This window comes from Scyliorhinus canicula, chromosome 4, assembly GCF_902713615.1.
Source record: "Scyliorhinus canicula chromosome 4, sScyCan1.1, whole genome shotgun sequence".
NCBI classification, from domain to species: domain Eukaryota; kingdom Metazoa; phylum Chordata; class Chondrichthyes; order Carcharhiniformes; family Scyliorhinidae; genus Scyliorhinus; species Scyliorhinus canicula.
This window is the reverse complement of record NC_052149.1, coordinates 99,834,806-99,856,794: the sequence shown is the minus strand read 5'-3', so window position 1 is coordinate 99,856,794 and position 21,989 is coordinate 99,834,806. Positions and strand designations below refer to the sequence as shown.

Here is a 21,989-nt window from a genome sequence, read left to right as displayed (position 1 = left end):
AAACAGATCCTTACGGGGCACCACTAGTAACTGGACTCCAGTCTGAACATTTCTCATCAACCACCACCCTTTGTCTTCTTCCAGCTAGCCAATCTCTGATCCAAACTGCTAAATCACCCTGAATCCCATGCCTCCGTATTTTCTGCAATAGCCTACCGTGGGGAACCTTATCAAACGCTTTACTGAAATCCATATACACCACATCAACTGCTTTACCCTCGTCCACCTGTTTGGTCACCTTCTCAAAGAACTCAATAAGGTTTGTGAGGCGTGACCTACCCATCACAAAACAGTGTTGGTTTTGGAATCAAATTATTCCTTTCTAGATGATTATAAATCCTATCTCTTATAAACCTTTCCAAGACTTTGCCCACAACAGAAGTAAGGCTCACTGGTCTATAGTTACCGGGGTTGTCTCTACTCCCCTTCTTGAACAAGGGAACATGTTTGCTATTCTCCGGTCTTCTGGCACTATTCCTGTAGACAATGACGACATAAAAGATCAAAGCCAAAGGCTCAGCAATCTCCTCCCTAGCTTCCCAGAGAATCTTAGGATAAATCCCATCCGGCCTATCTATTTTCACACTTTCCAGAATTGCTAACACCTCCTCCTTATGAACCTCAAGCCCTACTAGTCTAGTAGCCTGTATCTCAGTATTCTCCTCAACAACATTGTCTTTTTCCTACGTGAATACTGATGAAAAATATTCATTTAGCACCTCTCCTATCTCCTCGGACTCCACGCACAACTTCCCACTACTGTCCTTGACTGGCACTACTCTTATCCTAGTCATTCTTTTATTCCTGACATACCTATAGAAAGCTTTAGGGTTATCCTTGATCCTACCTGCCAAAGACTTCTCATGTCCCCTCCTGGCTCTTCTTAGCTCTCTCTTTAGGTCCTTTCTAGCAAACTTGTCTCTCGAGCGCCCTAATTGAACCATCACATCTCATTTTTTACATAAGTCTCCTTCTTCCTCTTGACAAGTGATTCAACTACTTTAGTAAACCACGGTTCCCTCGCTTGACCACTTCCTCCCTGCCTGACAGGTACATACTTATCAAGGACACGCAGTAGCTGTTCCTTGAACGAGCTCCACATTTCAATTGTGCCCATCCCCTGCAGTTTCCTTCCCCATCCTATGCATCCCAAGTCTTACCTCACTGCATCATAATTGCCTTTCCCCCAGCTATAACTCTTGCCCTGCGGTATATACCTATCCCTTTCCATCACTAAAGTAAACGTAACTGAATTGTGATCACTATCACCAAAGTGCTCACCTACCTCCAAATCTAGCACCTGTCCTGGTTCATTACCCAGTACCAAATCCAATGTGGCCTCACCTCTTGTTGGCCTATCTACATACTGTGTCAGGAAACCCTCCTGCACACATTGGACAAAAACGGACCCATCTAAAGTACTCGATCTATAGCGTTTCCAGTCAATATTTGGAAAGTTAAAGTCCCCCCATAACAACTACCCAGTTACTTTTGCTCCTATCCAGAATCATCTTTGCAATCCTTTCCTCTACACAGCTGGACCTTTTCGGAGGCCTGTAGAAAAATCCAACAGGGTGACCTCTCCTTTCCAGTTTCTAGCCTCAGCCCATACTACCTCAGTAGACGAGTCCTCATCAAACGTCCATTCTGCCACCGTAATACTGTCCTTGACTAACAATGCCACCCCTCCCCCTCTTTCACCAGATCCGCAGTGTCGCCACCACCATCGGACTTGTGGACTAACGGGTTGGCATGAACGGCAAAGGAGCCGTTATCAAAGCTCCCAGATGAGTACCTTTACATGCGCCGCCTCCAGCTGCTCCCACCACCACCACCCCAATCGCCCACTTCCTAATCATAGCGATACTGGCCGCCCAGTAATAGTTGCGAAAGTTCAGCAGCCCGACTGCGCTCCAACAGCGATCTCCTTACTCGCAGGGTCTTACTCGCTTACACAAAGCCTGTAATGAACCTACTCACCCACTTAAAAAAAGGCCTTAGGGATGAAGATGGGGAGACACTGAAAGACAAACAAAAATCTGGGGATGACAGTCATTTTCACGGTCTGCACCCTCCCTGCCAGTGACAGTGGGAGCATGTCCCACCTTCCATTTGCTCCAACCGGGTAAGGTTGTGCCTGTGCAGGGCATCCCATTTCCTGGCCAGCTGTATACCCAGGTAACGAAAACTTTTCTCTACCACCCTGAGCGGCAGCTCTTTCAGTCTCTCCTCCTGCCCCTTGGCATTGCTACTTCTGCCTTTAACCCCTTTAGATGCGTGAACACGCACGCTCTTTTGACCGGCCCGTTCAAACCCCTCACATTCCACGTGATCAGCCTGGACGGGGGGATAACCCCCTGCTCCACCGACTCGCCATCGCCCTTTTCTGGCCAACCTCGAGCCCAACCCTTCGCTTCCCTGAGCGCCCCCACAGGGAGCCACCGCCCCCGACCCTCAACTGGTACCCTGAAATTGATACCTCCTCTGTCGGCAATGCAGCATCCCTGCCATTCCCCCCGCACCCAACAGCCCCACGACCCAAAAACCCCGCCAAGCACTGGCTGAGCACTTGCTCCCCCCCCCCCCCCCCCCCCACGCTCCTTAAGAGTCAACTGACCCATGCTGACCACAGCAGCTCCCACCCCTGGCGCCGATCAGACCGTCCCGTACCAGCCTCCCCGGACAGGTGCCGGAATGTGGCAACTAGGGGCTTTTCACAGTAACTTCATTGAAGCCTACTCGTGACAATAAGCAATTTTCATTTAATTTCATTGTCTGGACCCCTCTCCCCACAAGAATAAACCAATTAAACTACCTCTCCCGTCCCAGTGAGTAAATAGTAATATGAAACAAAAAATAAACAGAAGACATTGACCCGTGAGGAGACACTTGTTGAACCAAGGCTCCAGCTTCCTGAAAAATCGCACGAAGTACAGGGCCCCCTACCCCCTCCGTATCTCAACTTTGCCAAAAACACTGCACCCTCCAGTCACCACCATAGCCCTTACATGCACCCAACATTGTATACAATCTTATATTAGAAATGGTACCGTGTTACCCAGCCCCACCGCCGCATTCCACCAAAGCTCAACTGTCCTTTAATTAGAGTCCAGCTTTTCTTGTTTGACGAATGACGCCTCATCCAGCGTCTCAAAATAGTGATGCCGTTCCTTGTACGTGACCCATAGCCTCGCTAGGTGTAGCATCCCAAATTGCACCCCCTTGCTGAAGAGGGTTGCCTTCACCCGGTTGAATCCAGCACGCCTCTTGGCCAGCTCCGCACCCAGGTCCTGGTAGATGCGTATCACGCTGTTCTCCCACCTGCTGCTCCGTTCTTTTTTTGCCCACTGCCAGACAAGTTCTTTGTCCGAGAAGCGATGAAATCTCACCACCATGGCCCTCGGCGGTTCATTCGCCTTGGGCTTCCTTGGTGAGGGCTCTGTGCGCCCCGTCCAGGTCCAGGGTTCGAGGGAATACCCCCGTCCCTATCAGCGTCTCCAGCATCTTGGACACAAATGCTCCCGCATCTGACCCCTCCACACCTTTGGAGAGGCCCACAATTCTCAAGTTGTCTCCTGGACCTGTTTTCTAGGTCCTAGAGCCTCTCCTGCCACCTCTTGTGGAGGTCATCCTGCACCTTCACCTTCAGGGCCAATACGACCAACTCGTCATCATGGTCGGATAGCTTCCCCCCCCCCCCCCCCCCCCCCCCCCCCCCCCCCCCCCCCCCCCCCCCCCCCCCCCCCCCCCCCCCCCCCATCTCCTTAATTGCTTTCCCTTGTGTCGCCTTAGTCGGGGCCAGCATGTCCTTTGTAAGATCAGCAAAGCAGCCCTTAAGGAACTCCTGTTGCTCCTGTGACCACTGCGCCCATGCACCCTAGTCTATACCGGCCGCCATACCGTGCCTCGGCACCCGCTCCTGTCTGTTGGGACTTAAACGCTTCACCCGGCCACTCCTGGTCCAGCTATCCACACAGAGGGAATCCTTTTGCCAGTGTTTGCTTCACCAATCTGCCCCAAAACGTCCGTGAAGAGGGCAGCATGGTGGCGCAGTGATTAGCATTGCTGCCTAAGGCGCTGAGGACCCGGGTTCGAATCCAGGCCCTGGGTCACTGTCCGTGTGGAGTTGCACGTTCTCCCCGTGTTTGCGTGGGTTTCACCCCCACAACCCAAAAGATGTGCAGGATAGGTGGATTGGCCATGCTAAATTGCCCCTTAATTGGAAAAAATAATTGGGTACTCTAAATTAAAAGAAAAAAACGCCCGTGAAAACTCCTGAAAAAAGGTGCGAGAGTCCGTTCCAGACGGGGGCTGCCGAATGCGTGCCCTACTCCTCCATGGCCGCCACCGGAAGTCTTCTCCACATCAGATTTATTAGAGACCATCTTATATTTGCAGGGCCTAATTCTGGTTTTGTCCACAGGTGGAATCATTTTCCTACACATATACGCAAACCAAACTATTTCACAATCTTAAAAAGATTTTTGCTGGCAAGTACATGTCTAGAATCATAGAATTTACAGTGCAGAAGTAGGCCCTTTGGCCCATCGAGTCTGCACCAGCCCTTGGAAAGTGCACCCCACTTAAGCCTATCCCATCCATGTAACCCAGTCACCCCACCTTAACTTTTTGGGACACCAAGGACAATTTGTCATGGCCAATCCATCCAACCTGCACATCTTTGGACTGTGGGAGGAAACCGGAGCACCTGGAGGAAACCCACGCAGACACTGTGAGAACGTGCAGACTCCGCACAGACAGTGACCCAAGGCCAGAATCGAACCATAAAACAGAAAACAAGGCTCAGCTATTGATCCTCAGAATATGATCCTCAAACACTGGCAAAAATCTCACAATTCAATAAAAGGGACTGGTTGAGTTGGCTTGCAATGCAGAACAATGCCAGCAGCGCAGGTTCAATTCCCGTACCGGCCTCCCTGAACAGGCACCGGGATGTGGTGACTAGGGGCTTTTCAGAGTAACTTCATTGAAGCCTACTTGTGGCAATAAGCGATTATTACTAGAAGTGTACTTATTTGATTTATTATACCACCAGAAACACATGGAAATCAGTGAAAGCCATAAAGATCAACCATCCACTTTTTATGCAGACATCAGCTTTGCCAATCTCTATTCTCAAAGGAGGCAGGAAGTCTACAATATCCTGCCTGCACGTATGCACTCAGTAACATCTGACGGTACTCACCTGTTCACATAGGCTTGGGAATAACAAAATTTTCTGTCAAATACTCACGTGGACACAACTACACCACTTCAGCACCTTCACACTTAGCACCAAGCTACTTTTTAGTTGCGCACTATGGACACTTCAAAATCAAGGGCATAGATTTGGAGCTCCAGCATCACCAGGAACAGCTGGAAAGTTGCCAAACATCTTATATGATTTTTTTTCTCCCTCCAATTATAGTACAGGAGACATACAATGAAAATTAAAACCTCAGCTTCATTCATGGGAGTTTCTGAATTTTGCAGTAAGGATTTCATGAGCTGCCAATTTAAGAATAAGCCTTCATTCAGGACTATGAAATGAAGCAGGACAAGAGGACCCTCAGAGATTGCATACATTCTATTTTTGGCTTATTCCTATCTCTATGTGAACATGCGAGTATCTTCAGCTGTTGCAGAGTGCACACATATAGCCCAGAAAACAACAGACTTTTCGGAGCCTACACAAAGAGCCCAGACAAGTACTTCAATCGGTATGTTTTTGGGCAAATAGTGGACAGATGGCCATTAAACGAAAGTGAGATTAATCATGCAGCTAAAGCATAGTGAAGAACCAACACTTTCCATATGGGCAATCAGCATTTCTAGCTCTCGCTTTCACTGATGGCCAGAACACTATAGGGATAAAAGCTTATTGCCATGGATATTATCCAATCATCAGGGAAAATGGCAGAAAACCATCAATGCCATTTTCCATTAAGATGTCAGTATTCAATGCTATTTATTCCCAGTTCCATGCTCGCTGACCTACCACTGGCTCCCAACTAAGTATGACTTTGATTTTAAAATGCTCATCCTTGTTTTCAAATCCCATCACATCCTTGTCCCAACCTCCCACTTCTGTAGCCTTCACCAACCGTACAAAATATCTCCATTCCTCCAATTCTGGCCTCGTAAGCATCCAGATTCATATTTGCCTCAGCCACTTAGGCCCTAAGTTCTGGAATTCCCTCCACCTCTCATTTCTCCTTTAAGGTGACCAAGCTTTTTATCATTCACCCTAGTACCAAGTGACTCAATGCTAAATATTGCTTGATAACCCTCCTATAAAAGGATTAAAAGATATTGCATTACATTAAAGGCAAAATGAAAGTTGTCCTTGCTGTTGAGAGGACATGAGCTGGGCTCATGTTCATTCAGATTATTTTTACAAAGCTAAGCCCACTCATCACTGGTATCTGCAGGAGCAATGAATTCAATCCAGCCACACGCTTTATTGTGCAAATTAATTTTCCTTTCAGTCTGTACAAGTTTTCCTCAAATACTTTTGTCCCTCGTGAAGCTCCTTTATTCCCAGTAATTGAAAATGCCATTGCAAAATAATTCTAACTTCCTGTTTTAGGAATGAATTTATAGCATTTTCCACCTAAATTCTAATTATCTTTTGTTTCATACTTATTAATATCTGTTTTCCAGGCTTACCTGTTTCGCAAAGAAGATCTTCTCAAGTCTTGAATCTTGGACAATGGACCCTGCTGGTTCTTCTCCTGGCTGCCACTTGAATAGGAATATTAGGCCATGAACTGGTCTAGAAAGAAAGAGGACTACTGAAGCTATCATAGTTAGTTTTGTAGATCTTCATTACATGAACCACATTACATACACTACTTGAAAATATGCACCTATCTACCTCTGTTACAACATTGTTATGAACACTACGATCATACACAATGGTTACTTGTGGGTTGCCTACTAGATTGAACAAACTATTGTTTGAGGACAATGAAATTGTTTGAGGACTTTGCAATATCTGAAAAATGCAAGCTCCTTTTACTAGTAGAAGCATGTTTGAAGAATTGAAGCGAGTACCAGGACTGAGCAGCAAGGCATATCATTTTAATTTCTGTAACTCTTTACCGGTAAATTGATAAAGTACTACTTCCCTCTTCATTACAACTTTGAGAATCTGAATGCATTTCTGTCCCATCATCATAAAGTTTGAATCAAGACAAACAGTGGGCGAGATTTTCTGGCTCCCCATGGCAAGTTTCTCAGCCCACCACTGGCTAGTGGCGGGATCTTCTGGTCCCAACACGGTCAGCGAGATTTCCCATTGAATCCACCAGATGTTGCCGCAAAACCTGCGGCGAGGGTGCACCGCCGGCATGAACAGCCGGAAGATTTTGCCCAATATGCTTCCTATTTAAGTCCTATACTGTTGTAACACTTCATTTTTAAGCACCATTTGGCATCACATACCAATTCTCATACACAGGCATTTGTAGAAGTTATTTTTGTCATAAGGTTATTGTAGACTTAGTTCAAAAGATTGGATCTTTCTATTGTTTTATACACAAAACACATTTTTGTCAGCTACTTTCAAAATATTCAACTGTTCCGAAAATGGGTACTCCGGTCTTTAAATACTATCTGTGACCTTTCAGATTTCTCCCCCATCACTGAACAGGGTTGACAAATTGGATGTCTTGAAATGTTTATTTAAGATCTATTTTTAACAATTGACAATAAAGACAGCACAAGCCAGTTAGAGTACATCATGACTTCCTGCATCACTGTAGTATCCAATTTAAGGTGACAACCCTATGCTGCATTTTATAAGTTTAAATTACTGTGTGTGATCAAGAACATTGGTGAATTCGGAGAGCTTATAGCCCTCTGCTGGCTGAGCCTCTTCTTTCAGGAATGATAAATGTAAGCTCTGGGAATGGAATAAAGTCAAGCCCAGGAATTTGAGCATATAACGGGTGGGATTCTCCAGTTCCCCAGCTGCGTGTTTCTCAGCGGCGTGCCGCTTCCTGGTGGCGGAAATCTGATGTGCTTCCTACAATGTGCACCTCTTATGTCTAAAATCCTAAGTTTTAGAAGATTTTCCCATTTCCCATTGCTTGCCTTTCCTGGGAGCTACTTTCCACCATTCAAGCAGGTGGGTGCAGTCAGAAATTATAGTGCAAGGGTTCCTCAATGAGGACCTTCTCACAGCCACTGCTATTCTCTGCATGGGCACCAAAGATCTGAGCACAATCATTCACATGTTGTTGCCAATGGCCTGGGGAATCAGGGCTCCTGATTTGTATGGGAGGGAGTCTAAAGATGGAAAGTTGCCAGACAAAGGGGCTGGCTGCAAGTCATGGCGAGACAGTCATGCTAATGGTGGAGGAGGGGGGGGGGGGCAATATTTGATTCCCCTTTTGAGTTTTAAGTTAAAGGTCACGCACTGACTTTCCAGGTGCTTTGCATAAAATGTCATGACTGCAATAAGAGCGAGAGACGTGCAAGCCTGTGTATCCAGAGTGCATTTTGGTCTGGCCCATGTCTACCTATGTACCCTCTCACATTCCTATGGGCAATACTCATCCAACCAATTGGCCATCATCATATATCCTTCAGCATTGTGTTGGGTTATGGCCAGCAGCTAACTGAGCTGGTGCATGCCACCAGAAACAGAGTAGGGCTATCAGCCTCCAGGATCATGAGGACAAAGGGTGTTGGGAGGGATTGAGGGTTCCATAATGGATAACCTTACTGACCGTTTCCTTCTCCCATTTCTCCCAGAGTTGATGATGAATTTGGAATAGAGCCAGTCGAACTGGCAATCATCCTTATTAATGCTGTGGCAACCGACAGATGTCACTGGCTGTGGCAAGGCGAACCCAAGCCGGAGCCCACAACAGGGTGCCACCGGTCAGGCTCAAGACCCGGCCGCCCATCAGGCCAAGGAGTGGGCCAGCAGACAGTGGAGAAGGCAACCTCGGGTGTACAGGACTTGTGTCTACAATGAGGTGTTGGACACCATATGCTGCCAAAGACTTTGCCTCACCAGGGAGACAGTGCTGCACTTGTGCCACGTCCTCCCAGACCTGGCACCATATGGAGAACACCCGCTCCCACTGGCCTTGAAAGTCACGGCAAACCTGATTTTTTTCACCACCGGGTCATTCCAGGGCTCGAGCGGGGACTAGTGCGGCATTTCACAATCATCAGACCAGAAATGCACCCGGATGGTCATGGATGCGCTGCATGCCCGTGCATTCCACTACATTGGAAGTATGGTAGCACAGTGGTTAGTACAGTTGTTTCACAGCTCCAGAGTCCCAGGTTTGATTCCCTGCTGGGTCACGGTCAGTGCGGAGCCTGCATGTTCTTCCCGTGTCTGCGTGGGTTTCCTCCGGGTGCTCCAGTTTCCTCCCACAGTCCAAAGATGTGCTGGTTAGGTGGATTGGCCATGATAAATTGCCCATAAGTGTCCAAAAGGGTTGGGTGGGGTCCCTGGGTTACGGAGATAGGGTGGAGGCATGGCCTTAAGTGGGGTGCTCTTTCCGGTGGCCGGTGCAGACTTGATGGGCCAGATAGCCTCCTTCTGCACTGCAAATTCTATGATTCACTTTGACCTGGACCAGGCTGACCAAGATGACCAGGCTGCAGGATTGCCATCATCGCCGGGATGCCTCAGGACCAAGGGGCATGTCACCATGAGAGTACCATGGCATCAGGACGTGCCCTTCATCAACCGGAAGAGGTTCCACTCCCTGGATGTCCAAATAATGTGCGACCACCGCCTCAACATCATGCACTTGTGTGGACGCTACCAAGGGGGTGTGCATGATAGCTACACCCTGGGACACTTGAAGATCCTCGAGGTCTTCAAGGACCACCCAGGCTGATGGGTTGGCTCGTGGGGGTACATGGGTTACCGGCTGTGGTCATGGTTGATGATGGCAGTGTGGAGGCCTCAGACTGAGACAAAGTCCCATTATAATGAGGCCCACGCTGCCACCTGGACTGTCACCGAGTGGTGCACAGGATTACCAAATATACAATTCTACTGCCTTGACCGCACTGGTGGTGCTCTGCAGTACAGCCCTCAGAGGGTCTCACACATTGCTACGGTCTGCTGTGTCCTCCACAACCTGGCACAGCAGCAGGGCGACACTCTGGAGGAGGAGGAACATGCAGCTTCCTTTGAGAAGGCAGACAGGCAGCAGCAAAGGTCCAACATGCCGGGAGGACCACCGACGCCCTCATAGCCTCCAGATTCGCCCATTCGGAGGCTTGGTGCCTCAACAACCATCCCCCCTCCATAAAAACCTTCAAATATTCCCTTTCTCCACCCTCCGGCCATCCCCAAACCCTGCAAGAACATTTTTTCCCCACCCTTCCTTCCAGCACACAGAACCATTTTCCACCCTCTTTCCCCACTCCCAGAACTATCTCCTGCACCCAAAGGTTTTTGGACTCCTCCAATCAGCCTTGCAGTTGCTGGAATGTCGCTGATACCTGCTCATGAATTTCCTGGCTCGGCCGTTGTTTCTCCATCATCTCAGGGAGAATCTTTTCCAGAGACTCGGCATCTGGCTGGGGGCCAACTGTGCCCTGGGATCCAGCAGACCTCCAGCTGCCCGATCTCTTGAAATTTCCTGCCTCCTCCTGATGTGCATCAGTAGTTATGAGGTGCTCACCAGATAGTGACCCAGTAGCCGAGGGGATGGGGGTGGGGGGATGAAAGAGAGGGAGAGAACAAGAACAAATCGTGTCCCTGCCGATCCATCAAACACCTAACTATTCTAATCCTATTTTCCAGCAATTGGTCCGTAACCATGTATGCAATGGCATTTCAAGTGCTGATCGAAATACTTTGTAAATGTTGAGGGTTTCTGTCTCCACCACCTTTTCAGTCAGTGAGTTTCAGATTGTAACCACCCTTTGGGTGAAAAAGTTTTTCCTCACATCTCCTTCCTATTAGCTTACATCTATAGGGGGCAGCAGGGTAGCATGGTGGTTAGCATAAATGCTTCACAGCTCCAGGGTCCCAGGTTCGATTCCCGGCTGGGTCACTGTCTGTGTGGAGTCTGCACGTCCTCCCCCTGTGTGCGTGGGTTTCCTCCGGGTGCTCCGGTTTCCTCCCACAGTCCAAAGATGTGCGGGTTAGGTGGATTGGCCATGCTAAATTGCCCGTAGTGTCCTAATAAAAGTAAGGTTAAGGGGGGGTTGTTGGGTTACGGGTATAGGGTGGATACGTGGGTTTGAGTAGGGTGATCATGGCTCGGCACAACATTGAGGGCTGAAGGGCCTGTTCTGTGCTGTACTGTTCTATGTTCTATGTTCTATGCCCCCTGGTTATTGATCCCTCCACTAAGGGGAAAAAGTACCTTCCTGTCCACCCCATCAATGTCGTTATAATTTTATACACCTCAATCATATCTCCCAAAGCCTTCTCTGCTCTAGGAAAAAAAACGCCAGCCTATCCAGTCTCTCTCTTGGTAGCTGAAACGATCCAGCCCTGGCAACATCCTGGTGAATCTCCTCTGCACCCTCTTCAGTGCAATCACTTCCTTTTTATAGTGTGGGTGACCAGAACTGCACAGAGCGCTCCAGCTTGGGCCTAACCAGTGTTTTATACAGCTCCAACATAACTCCTTGCTCTTATATTCACTGCCTCGGTTAATAAAGACAAGAATTCCATGGGCCTTCTTTACCACCTTATCAACCTGCCCTGTCTTCAGAGATGTGTGGACATGCACACCAAGGTCCTTTTGATCCTCAGCACTTCCTAGGGTCCGACCATTCATTGTATATTCCCTTGCCTTGTTCATACTCAAAATGCATTACCTCATATTTTTCATGGTTAAATTTTATTTGCCAGGCTTCTGCCCATCTAACCAGCCCGTTTATATTGTTCCGTAATCTAAGGCCTCACTCCTCATTATTTATGTCATCAATTTTTGTGTCATCTGCAAACTTACTTATCATATCACCTACATTCACATCCAGATCATGAATGTACATTACAAACTAAAAGGGGCCCAGCACCGAACACCACTGGAAACAGGTTCCCGGTCACCAAAACAACCTTCAACAATTACCCTCTGCCTCACACCATTAAGTTTGTTTTGTATTCACTTTGCAAAATTGACCTGGATCCCATGGGCTCTTACCTTCTTCATCAGCCTCTCACGTGGGACCTTGTCAAGTCAAAAGTCCATGAAGATTATATCAACCACATTACCCTCATCTATACACCTAATCACCTCCTCAAAAAATTCAATCCACCGACCAGGGCGAGTAGATTGTCTCGCTTGAGGCAGCAAGGTTGGTACAACCCAGAAAGCACACAAGAAGAAAGTCAACGATTAGGAGACTAGGTCCTGCTGGCAGAAGTGAGAATTGTCGGGTTACCAGAGGGCAGGAACCCAAAAGAATAAGTTGCGAGGATGCTGGGGAAACAGGTCAGAGTGGAGGACTTTGCCAAACCTTCAAAGGTAGACCAGGCCCACAGGTCATTCCATCAAAGGTCCAAGCCAGGAGAGCCGCCATGGGCGATAAGTCACAAAACTGTACCAGTTTCAAGATAAAGAGTGGGTGCTCAACAGGGCGAGAAGCACGTGGTCGTGTAGGTGGGAATGACAAACAATCCCCATCTATTAAAACATTGGAGCTGACATGGCCAAGCAGCGAGCAGCATTTAACGGGGCCAAAGCTGCTATATTTAAAAGTAAGGTGCAGTTTGGAATGTTGTCAAGAGAGACTGTGGGTCACGTTCAACAGTACAGACCATTACTTTAATACTCTTGAGGAAGCAAACATGTTCATCCAAAAGAACGGGTTCTGAAGGGAACAATAAGGGACAATAAGGAGCTTTGTTTTAAAATTTAGTGTACACAATAATTTTTTTCCAATTTAGGAGCAATTTAGCATGGCAAATCAATCCTGCACAACTTTGGGTTGTGGGGGAAGAAACCCACGCAGACACGGGGAGAATGGGCAAACTCCACATGGACAGTGACCGAGGGGTGGGATCGAACCCGGGTCCTCAGTGGCGTAGGCAGCAGTGCCAACCACTGCGCCACCCCAATCAGGAACTTTTAACTTTGACTTTCTTTTTGTTCCCTTAAAACCGACACAATCTGACGGGGGGGGGGGGGGGGGGGGGGGGGGGGGGGGCAAAGTTAATCAAAAATGAGAGAAGGGAGTGGTTGGGGGGGAACAAGGAATTAGAGAGGGGGTAGAATTCTTGGTTACAACAGGTCGCACATGCAGATGGTTGGAAAGAGGAAGACAATGGTGGCTATCTTGGATGGCCCATGAACAAGGGGGAAACCCCGGTGTGCAAGGGCATGTTCACGAGCTAACCATGGCTGACCCCACAGGAGGCGGTGGGAGGAGGAGGATGATAGAAACTCCCCATCAAATTAGTCACCTGGAATGTGAGGGATTTAACGGTCCGGTGAAAAGACCCCAAGTCTTCGGCAATCTAAAAGTCTGAGGACTGACATAGTCTTCCTCCAAGAGACATACCTGAGGGAGGAGGATTGACTAAGGGTAAGGAGAAGCTGGGTAGGGCAGACTGGCCAGGCACGTTTCAGCACAAGGATGAGGGGAGGTGGCCATATTGTTTAGTAAGAGGACAGCTTTTATAGTGACAGACACAGTGACGGACCCAGGGGATAGTACGTGATAGGTAGTGGCATCCCGGAGGGAACACCGGTGATGCTTGTAAATATACACGGCCCCAACTGAAACAATGCCAACCTCCGTAATAAAACAAAACAAGTCAGAGATCCCCGACCTTGACTCCCACAAGCTCATCATGGGGGCATACTCCAACTTCGTGACCCAACGAGAGACAGATCTAGCCCCAGATCAGGGGGAAAAAATTGGATATTCTGAATTCTCCCTCAGTGTACCCGAACAGACACCAGAGTGTGGCGACTCGGGGATTTTCACAGTAACTTCATTGCAGTGTTAATGTAAGCCTACTTGTGACAATAATAAAGATTATTATAATAAAGATTAATATACTCTCGCATGGACTTCTCTGTAGTTGGTAAATCGGTGCTTCTTGGGATGGTAGAGGTGGAATAATCTGCATTAGTAATCTGGGACCATGCGCCGCACTACACAGACTTGGGGATGTAGGCAGGCCAGAACCAGCAGCCCCCACAGAGGCCAGACACAGCCCTCCTCGTCGACAAGGCGTTCTGTGAGAAAATATCATAAGCTATCGACGGATACGTAACCTGCAACCAGAATGGGGAGGTCTCTCCATATTCTGAAAAGACAGCAAATAATAGCATACAGAGCTCTCAAGGACAGGAAGGAAAGGGTGGCTAGGTATTGGCTGGCTGACTCCCTCCTTATTGGAAGTGGACTGGTGGTGCTTCACAGCCCCAACCGTGGACCTACTGGCAGAGAGGGAAAAAATACAGTTGGAATTTGACCTGCTTTCCACCCGGAAAAGCAGTGAACCAGCTTTTCCAGTGGAAAGCAGGTCAAATTCCACTTGTATTTTTTCCTCTCCGTCAGTAGCTCCATGGTCAGGGCCGTGGAGTACCGCCAGACTCGAGGGATCTTTTATGAGGTACAGGACAAATGCGAACAGTGCCTGGGAGGCTCAACGCCATCCACACTCATGTCCTGGTCCGGCCCCAAACCTGTTGGGTATTTGACCGCCTTTTTAGAAGCCATGTCCAGGGTTGTGGGCCTGAGGGTGGAGCCACGACCGCTCGTGGCAGTGTTCCAGGTGTCAGAGCAGCCAGAGCTCTTTACAGGGAGAAGAGTAGATGCCCAAGCCTTTGCCTCGCCGATTACCCACCAGAGACTCCAGCTCAGTTGCAGATCAGCAGCATCACCCAGGGCCATGGACTGTCTGTCAGAATTTCTCAAATTGGAGAAAATAAAATTTGCCATCAGAGGATGGGAAGAATACATGGAAGCAATTCATCAGTCTCTTCCAGAACCTGTTTCTGAGCAGCTGGTATGTTTTAATACCATGGGCCAACATGCATACAGTTGTTAATACGGCTGTTACAGCCAACCACTCGGGAGGTCACTGTTAATGTGCCTCAGGTTTATGCATATGTTCCCTGCGTGTTCTTACCTTTTTTGTCCTGTTATAAATACAAACAAAAATCAATATAATTTTTTTTTAATTTACTTAAATTTGTAAGACAGGATCTCCCTTTGACAAAACCATGCTGACTGTCCTTGATTAATTATTGCCTCTCCAAGTGGAGATTACTTCTGTTCCTCAGAAGTTTTTCCAGTAGATTCCCTATCACTGAAGCCAGACTCACTGGCTATCCTGGTTCGTCCCTATTTCCCTTCTTGAATAATGGCACCACATAAGCTGTTCTCAGTTACCTTTCCTGTGGCAGAGAAGATTTGAAATTTTTTGTCAGAGCCACTGCAATCTCCTCCCTTAGTTCCCACAGCAACCTGGGATGCATCTCATCTGGCCTCGGGATTTATCCACTTTTAGGCCAGTTAAAACTGCTAATACCTTCGCCCTCTCAATGTTAAGTCCTTCATGTAAATCACGATGCACCTCCCTGATTTCTATACCTCCATCATCATTCCCCTTCGTGAAGACAGATGCAAAGTACTCATTTAAAATCTCACTTAGATCTTCCGGTTCCACGCATATATTGCCACGTTGGTCCCTAGTGGGCCCTACTCTCTCCCTGGTCAACTTCCTGCCCATAATATGTGGGATAGAACACCTATGGATATTCCCTTATTTTACCCATCAGTGCTTTTTAATGCCCCCTCTTTTCTCTCCGAATTTATTTCTCAAGTAACCCTTGCACTTTCTACATTCCTCTTGCACTTCTGCTGTTTTGAGCCCTGTGTATCTGCCATAAGCCCCCCCCCCCCCCCGTTTTTCCATATCCAACTTGGAATATCCCTTGACATCCAGGGTTCTCAAGATAATTGCTCTCACCCTTCACTATCATGGGAACATGTTGGCCTTGTACTCTCTCTATTTACTTTTTGAATGAATCCCACTGCTTTGATGTAGATTTTCTGACAAGTAGCTGCTCCCAGTTAATTTTGGACAGGTCCAGGGTGGCATGGTGGTTAGCACTGCTGCCTCACGTTGCTGAGGACCCGGGTTCAATCCCAGACCTGGGTCACTGTCCGTGTGGAGTTAGCACATTTTCCCCGTGTCTGCGGGGGTCTCACCCCCAAAAAACAAAGATGTGCAGGGAAGTGGATTCGCCACATTAAATTGTTCCTTAATTGGAAAATAAAATTTTAAAAAAGAAATTATAAAAAATAATTTTGGACAGATCCCGGCTTATTTTATCAAAAGTAGTCCTCCCTCAATTAAGAATCTTAATTTCCCATCTATCTTTGTCCCCTTCCATAACTAATTTAAAGTCTACTGAGTTATGGTCACTGTTTCCAAAATGCTCCCTGACTGAAACATCATTCACTTGCCCAGCTTAATTTCCTAAAACTAGATCCAGCACCCTTTTCAGACCTTCTACTTACTGGCATAAAAAGCTCTCCTGGATGCATGTTAAGAATTCCACGCCCTCCAAGCCTTTCACACCTCGACTATCCCAGTTACTGTTGGGGAATTTGAAATACCCTACCATTACACAATTTTTCTTACAATTCTCAGAGACTTGCCTACATATCTGCCCTTCTATCTCTCCCTGGCTGTTTGAGGGCCTATAGTACACCACAGCAATGTGATCGCCCTCCTTTTGTTTCTAAGTTCTACCCATATGGATTCATTTGAGGAACCTGCTAAGATATTGTCCCCAAGCACTGTCATGATGTTCTCTCTGATTAATAAGGCAATTCCACCTCCTCTTTTAGCTCCCCTTCTATCACACCTGAAACTTCTATCCCTGGGGCCTTCAGCTGCCAATCCTGCCCTTCTTTCAACCAAGTTTCTGTGATTCCAATAATGTTATAATTCCATGTGTTGATCAATACTCGGAATTCATCAGTCTTACCCATCAGGCTGCTTGCATTGAAATAAATGCAGATTAGCCTACCAATCCTCCCATGTGCTTCATCATACCCCTATCTGCTCTGCCCCGGGTCACTGTCTGGAGTTTGCACATTCTCACCGTGTCTGCGTGGGTCTCACCCCACAACACTGCCACCAGATGTAGTGTAGCACCTCCTGTTCGGCTCGTCGAACTCTTGAACCTTGATTAATTACATAACAGTTTAGATCTTTCCCACTATAGCAAATTTATGCTATGTTTCTATTGTCAATCACATTGACTTTTTGGGGGTAGATTTTGTTGCATATCTATTCAATTTTCATGCCTCTTGTTCTCGCCTCCACTAGTTTGCCAACTGACGGCACTTGAGGATTTATGTACTCCCAAAGCCGCATAATTTTAGCCACACATATTAATACTGACCTTGTCTGCTTTGCTGGCCTCACTGCCCTTCCCTCACTTTTTCCGAGACTGATGAAGCACTGCACTGATTCTGCTGTTAGCACTATCCTGCTCCACCCAGACTTTGGAAACAGAGCCTCATCCCCGCACCTACAATCTAAATTGGTTACTACTGTCCCTCAAACATAGTCTGTGCCAGAACACACATCAAGAACTGTAACAATTCCAGCTATGCAATCAACTCTCCCTCGTTAAGGGGTTTTATGAGTTGCAAAATTAAAATTGAAGAGGTCAAATTTGGTACAACAAATGAAAGGGCAGCCACAGGCTTGGTCATAACAACATTAACTATTCTCATAGATGGAATCCACCAGAAACTCTGTAACAAACATTCAAAAAACAGCAAAACCCTCCAAGTAGGAACACTGTTTTCCCAGACATTGGTCACCTACCACCAAATGTTAAAAAGAACAGAAAAGGCATTTATACAAATTTGATGAATGTCAAAGCTCATATTAGGAACAGGTGAGGCTGAAGGAAATAGTCAAGCTTACTTTATTCATGACACTGATAATTCATTACCATTAAATTATTCAGGTTCACAATCCTGCATTCATCTAATCAAAAATGAATTTTCACCAAAACTATTTATGCTATCAAGAGTAGGAGTTGGATAAAAGTTAAATGTTAAATTACTGACGTCAGGAAATCAATTCTGACAAATACACCAACGATTTAATTCCTGTAGCTGGTAATGTCATACAATGACACAATGTCATATCACTGTGCCGTTGAAAGGGTTATCCAATTAGTCCCATTCTCCTAACCCTTCCCCACAGTCCCACACATTTTTCCACTTCCATCTTTATCCAATTATCTTTTTAAAAAATATTGAATCTGCTTCCACCAGTCTGTCAAACAGTGCATTTCAGATCATAAAATTCAGCTCTTTTTTTGCCAATTACCTTAAACTTGTGTCTTCTGCTTACTGGTCTTTTTGTCACTGGGAACATTTGCTCCATTTAATCTATCAAAAATCTTCATGCGTTTGAAGATCTCTATGAACTCACCCTTTAACCTTTTGTGTTCAAAGGAGAATAAGATTCTATTTCTCCATGCAAATGAAATCCCTCGTCCATTCTAGTTCAATCTCCTCTCCATCCTTTTCAAGGCTTCCCATCCTTCCCGAGATGTGTGGTGAAATTGGCACAATGCTCCAGCTCCAATGAACCAGTACTCCAGAAAGGTTTAGCATAGCTTCCATGCTTCTGTAGTCTATTTCTCTGAATAAAGTAAAGAATCCCATTTCTTTAAATCAGTCTTCTTACCTTGTTCTGCCACCTTCACAAAGATTTGTACAAATACACCACCAGGCCACTCTGTTCCTGCACCCCGTTAGGATTGTACCATTTAATATTTATTGTCTCTCCTCAATCTTCCTACCAAAGCACACGCTTCATTCTTCTCGGTGTTAATCTGCATCTGCCATGTGTCTGCCGATTTCCTATCTGTCCATGTCTTCATGGCGTCTGCTGCTATCATCCTCACTGTTTACCATGAATACTAATAATACTGACCGTCTCTTAACCCAATGTGTTGATTTCTTTTTTGTGTGTGAAGATAAAACCAGAACTGAAGCACTACCAAGTTTTTCAACTTAATACTGCAGTTTTACAGGCAGCATTTTACTCAGAACTGGTTACTTACTTTAATTTATCAAAGTGTTCTGGTTCTAGGCTCCATATTTCTTCCACCTGAACACCTTTACACCCTGGAAGAAAAAAAAAGTTTTGAGGTTAAATGGTAGTACACTTTCAGAATACGCTGAGGTTTATTTTATGCATGCCATACTATTTGCTTCATGTTCCATGTGAAAATGATAGGCAGGAAGAGACGGACTAGTCCATCAAGACTGTTCCACATTCATGATGCCTGAACATACTTGCCCTTACTGCAAGCTTTACCAGACAGATTCATGGAATGAGGGGATGGACCCATGAGGAGAGAATGAGCAGACGAGGCCTATATTGACTGGAGTTCAGAAGAATGAGAGATGAACTAATTAAACATGTTACAAATCCTGAAGGCCTTGGCACGGTCGATGCCGAGAAGATTCTTCCGCGATTGGGAAATCAAAAACATGTGGTGATGGCCTCAGAATAAGTGGTTGGTCCTTTAGAACTAAGATAAGGATAAACGTCTTCACTCAAAAGGTTGCAAATCTTTTGAATTTTTACCACAGAGAGCTGTTCATGCTCAGTTGTTAGATATGTGCATATTAAAGTTCGATTTTGGTGCAAAGGGTAGTCCTGGAAGGAGGTGTTGAGGCAGATGATTCCCCAGACAGAAGGTTCAAGGAATGAGCTACTTCATTTTTCTGCTTTGAACTTTCAATCACTTGCCTTCAATAACACCTGTGCCCTTTCCTCCCTGAACCATATTCAGCACCATTTCCTGTAAATAGAAGCCCTACAGTGCAGAAGTAGGCCCTTCAGCCCATCGAGTCCGCACCAGCCCTTGGAAAGAGCACCCTACCTAGGCCTGTGCCCTCATCCTATTCCTATAACCCTATCTAACCTTTTGGACACTAGAGGGCAATTTAACGTGGCCAATCCACCTAACCTGCACATCTTTGGACTGCGGGAGGAAATCAGAGCACCCGGAGGAAAGCCAGACATGGGGAGAAAGTGCAAACCCGACACAGACAACCACCCAAGGTCAGAATTGAACCCAGTTCCCTGGCATTGTGAGTACTGACCACTGTGCCACCATACCAGTATATTCTGGGTTGGTCCTGCTTACTTGCATGATATTGCATTTATCTAGATGAAAAGGTCACTGTTTTGCCCATTTCCCTACCTAATAGAATGCAGACGCAAGAGACAATACAAGAAAAAGAGAGCACATGAAAGTAAGAAATGTTGTATTTACCTATCTGGTAACCGAGCCAGTGTAATAGGTTTTGTAATTCTGTTACTAGAAGTGTTAATCTTGTGAAATTCACTGCCTTTACTTTCTATCTACTCCTCACTAATGTTTATCAGGCTGCCTTTTGGAATAATAATAATCTTTATTGCCATAAGTAGGCTTACTTAACCTGCAATGAAGTTATTGTGAAAAGCCCTTAGTCACCACATTTCGGCGTTTGTTCAGGTACACCGAGGGAGAGTTCAGAATGTCCAATTCACTTAACAGCGCGTCTTTCAGGACCTGTGGGAGGAAACCGGAGCACCTGAAGAAAACCACGAAGACACAGGGAGAATGTGCAGACTCTGCACAGGCAATGACCCAAGCCAGGAATCCAACCTGGGACCATAAAGCAGGACAACCAAACATGACATTTAAAAAAAGACGTTCACTTCAAAAAAAAAGAAAAAGGTATTTGTCCTCCTAGTTATATCATACGAGTATTGGGGAGAAAATAAAAACAGGTGATCAAATGGGGCTCCTTGAGTCAGGTGATACTGAACTTGAGTGACTATCTTGTGCGGACCCAAAGTTTGTACCGAATATTAATTCATAATACATGGTAATTGGTATTCACCAATGTCGCTCTCAACCAGCTACTAGGTTGGTCAACTTGACTTCATACTTGTACACAGATGCACTTGCCTTCATTTGGCCCTTTTTCACAATAATAGTTCCTCCACTTGCTTATCTTTATATAATGAAGCAATGAGGTCATCAAAAAAATATTACATCATCCCACTGACTTTCTAACTACCAATTTAAAGACAATTTCCTGCCATAGTGTTTCACTCACCCACAGACACAATGCCTTTCTAATGCTACTTTTCAAGTTTACATGGAACTGCGAAACACTTTTCATATTTGGCACTTGTGAAGGTCATTATATAACTTGCATTTTATCATACCTACAGCCGAAATACTGCATACTTCACCAAGTATTCCATTCTATGTTTCTGTCATTAGTGTTTTGCCATTGCCTTCCACTCTTCAGATCAGAATGAGGAAGCAGGTCCCAATTGAACATATGTTGTTGCTGTTAATCCAAACCACGTGCTAGCCATGTAGCCAACTCAGATAAACGACACCCCAAGCAACATATAAACATTGTTAAATAGATAACCATTGTTAAATAGATGTGAAAATTGAAAAACAAATTGTTCCATTATGGCATTCCTTTTTATGAATTAGTTCATGGCATGTTAGTACTATATTGAAGAAAAAGCCAGAATTTACTTTCCGTTCCTAATTGCTTTTGAAAGATAGCTTTGAACTGACTTCTTGAAACGCTGCTGGCCATGTGGCATAGGTACACCCATAGTGCAGTTAGGGAGGAAGTTCAAGTATTTTGTCCCAGTGACAGTGAAGGAGCATGGAAAGACTTCCAATTCAGGATTATGTGTGTGATTTCTCGGCATGACCTGCTCTTGCATTCACCCAGTATTTGAATGGCTGGTCTGGTCAATGGCATGCTAAGGATGTCGATGGTGGGAGAGTCAGTGATGGTGATGCCATATTGATTGGTCCCCTACTAATGGCAATGATTGAGTGAGAAATTTGTAGGCCATGAGGTTACAAATTGTGATTGATTACAATTCTGCTGCTGCTGTACACAACACATCGTGGTTACCCAGTTTTGAACTGCCTAATCAATCCTGATTCTATCCCAAA

General features: G+C 46.0%; 1 protein-coding gene across 5 annotated transcripts in view; it reads right to left on the bottom strand.

The window, feature by feature from the left end:
* uchl5 (ubiquitin carboxyl-terminal hydrolase L5) overlaps positions 1-21,989 on the bottom strand; it is a 54,227-nt gene that overhangs the window by 31,094 nt on the left and 1,144 nt on the right. For 3 of the 5 annotated variants that reach the window (XM_038794888.1, XM_038794889.1, XM_038794890.1), the window contains exons 2-3: positions 19,059-19,122; positions 6,670-6,775 (exon numbers count right to left, since the gene is read on the bottom strand). In XM_038794888.1, coding sequence (XP_038650816.1) covers positions 6,670-6,775; positions 19,059-19,122 — 170 coding nt within the window. Of the gene's footprint in view, positions 1-6,669; positions 6,776-18,421; positions 18,635-19,058; positions 19,123-21,989 lie in introns of all 5 variants that reach the window. The other 2 variants (XM_038794891.1, XM_038794892.1) reach the window with 2 other exon arrangements.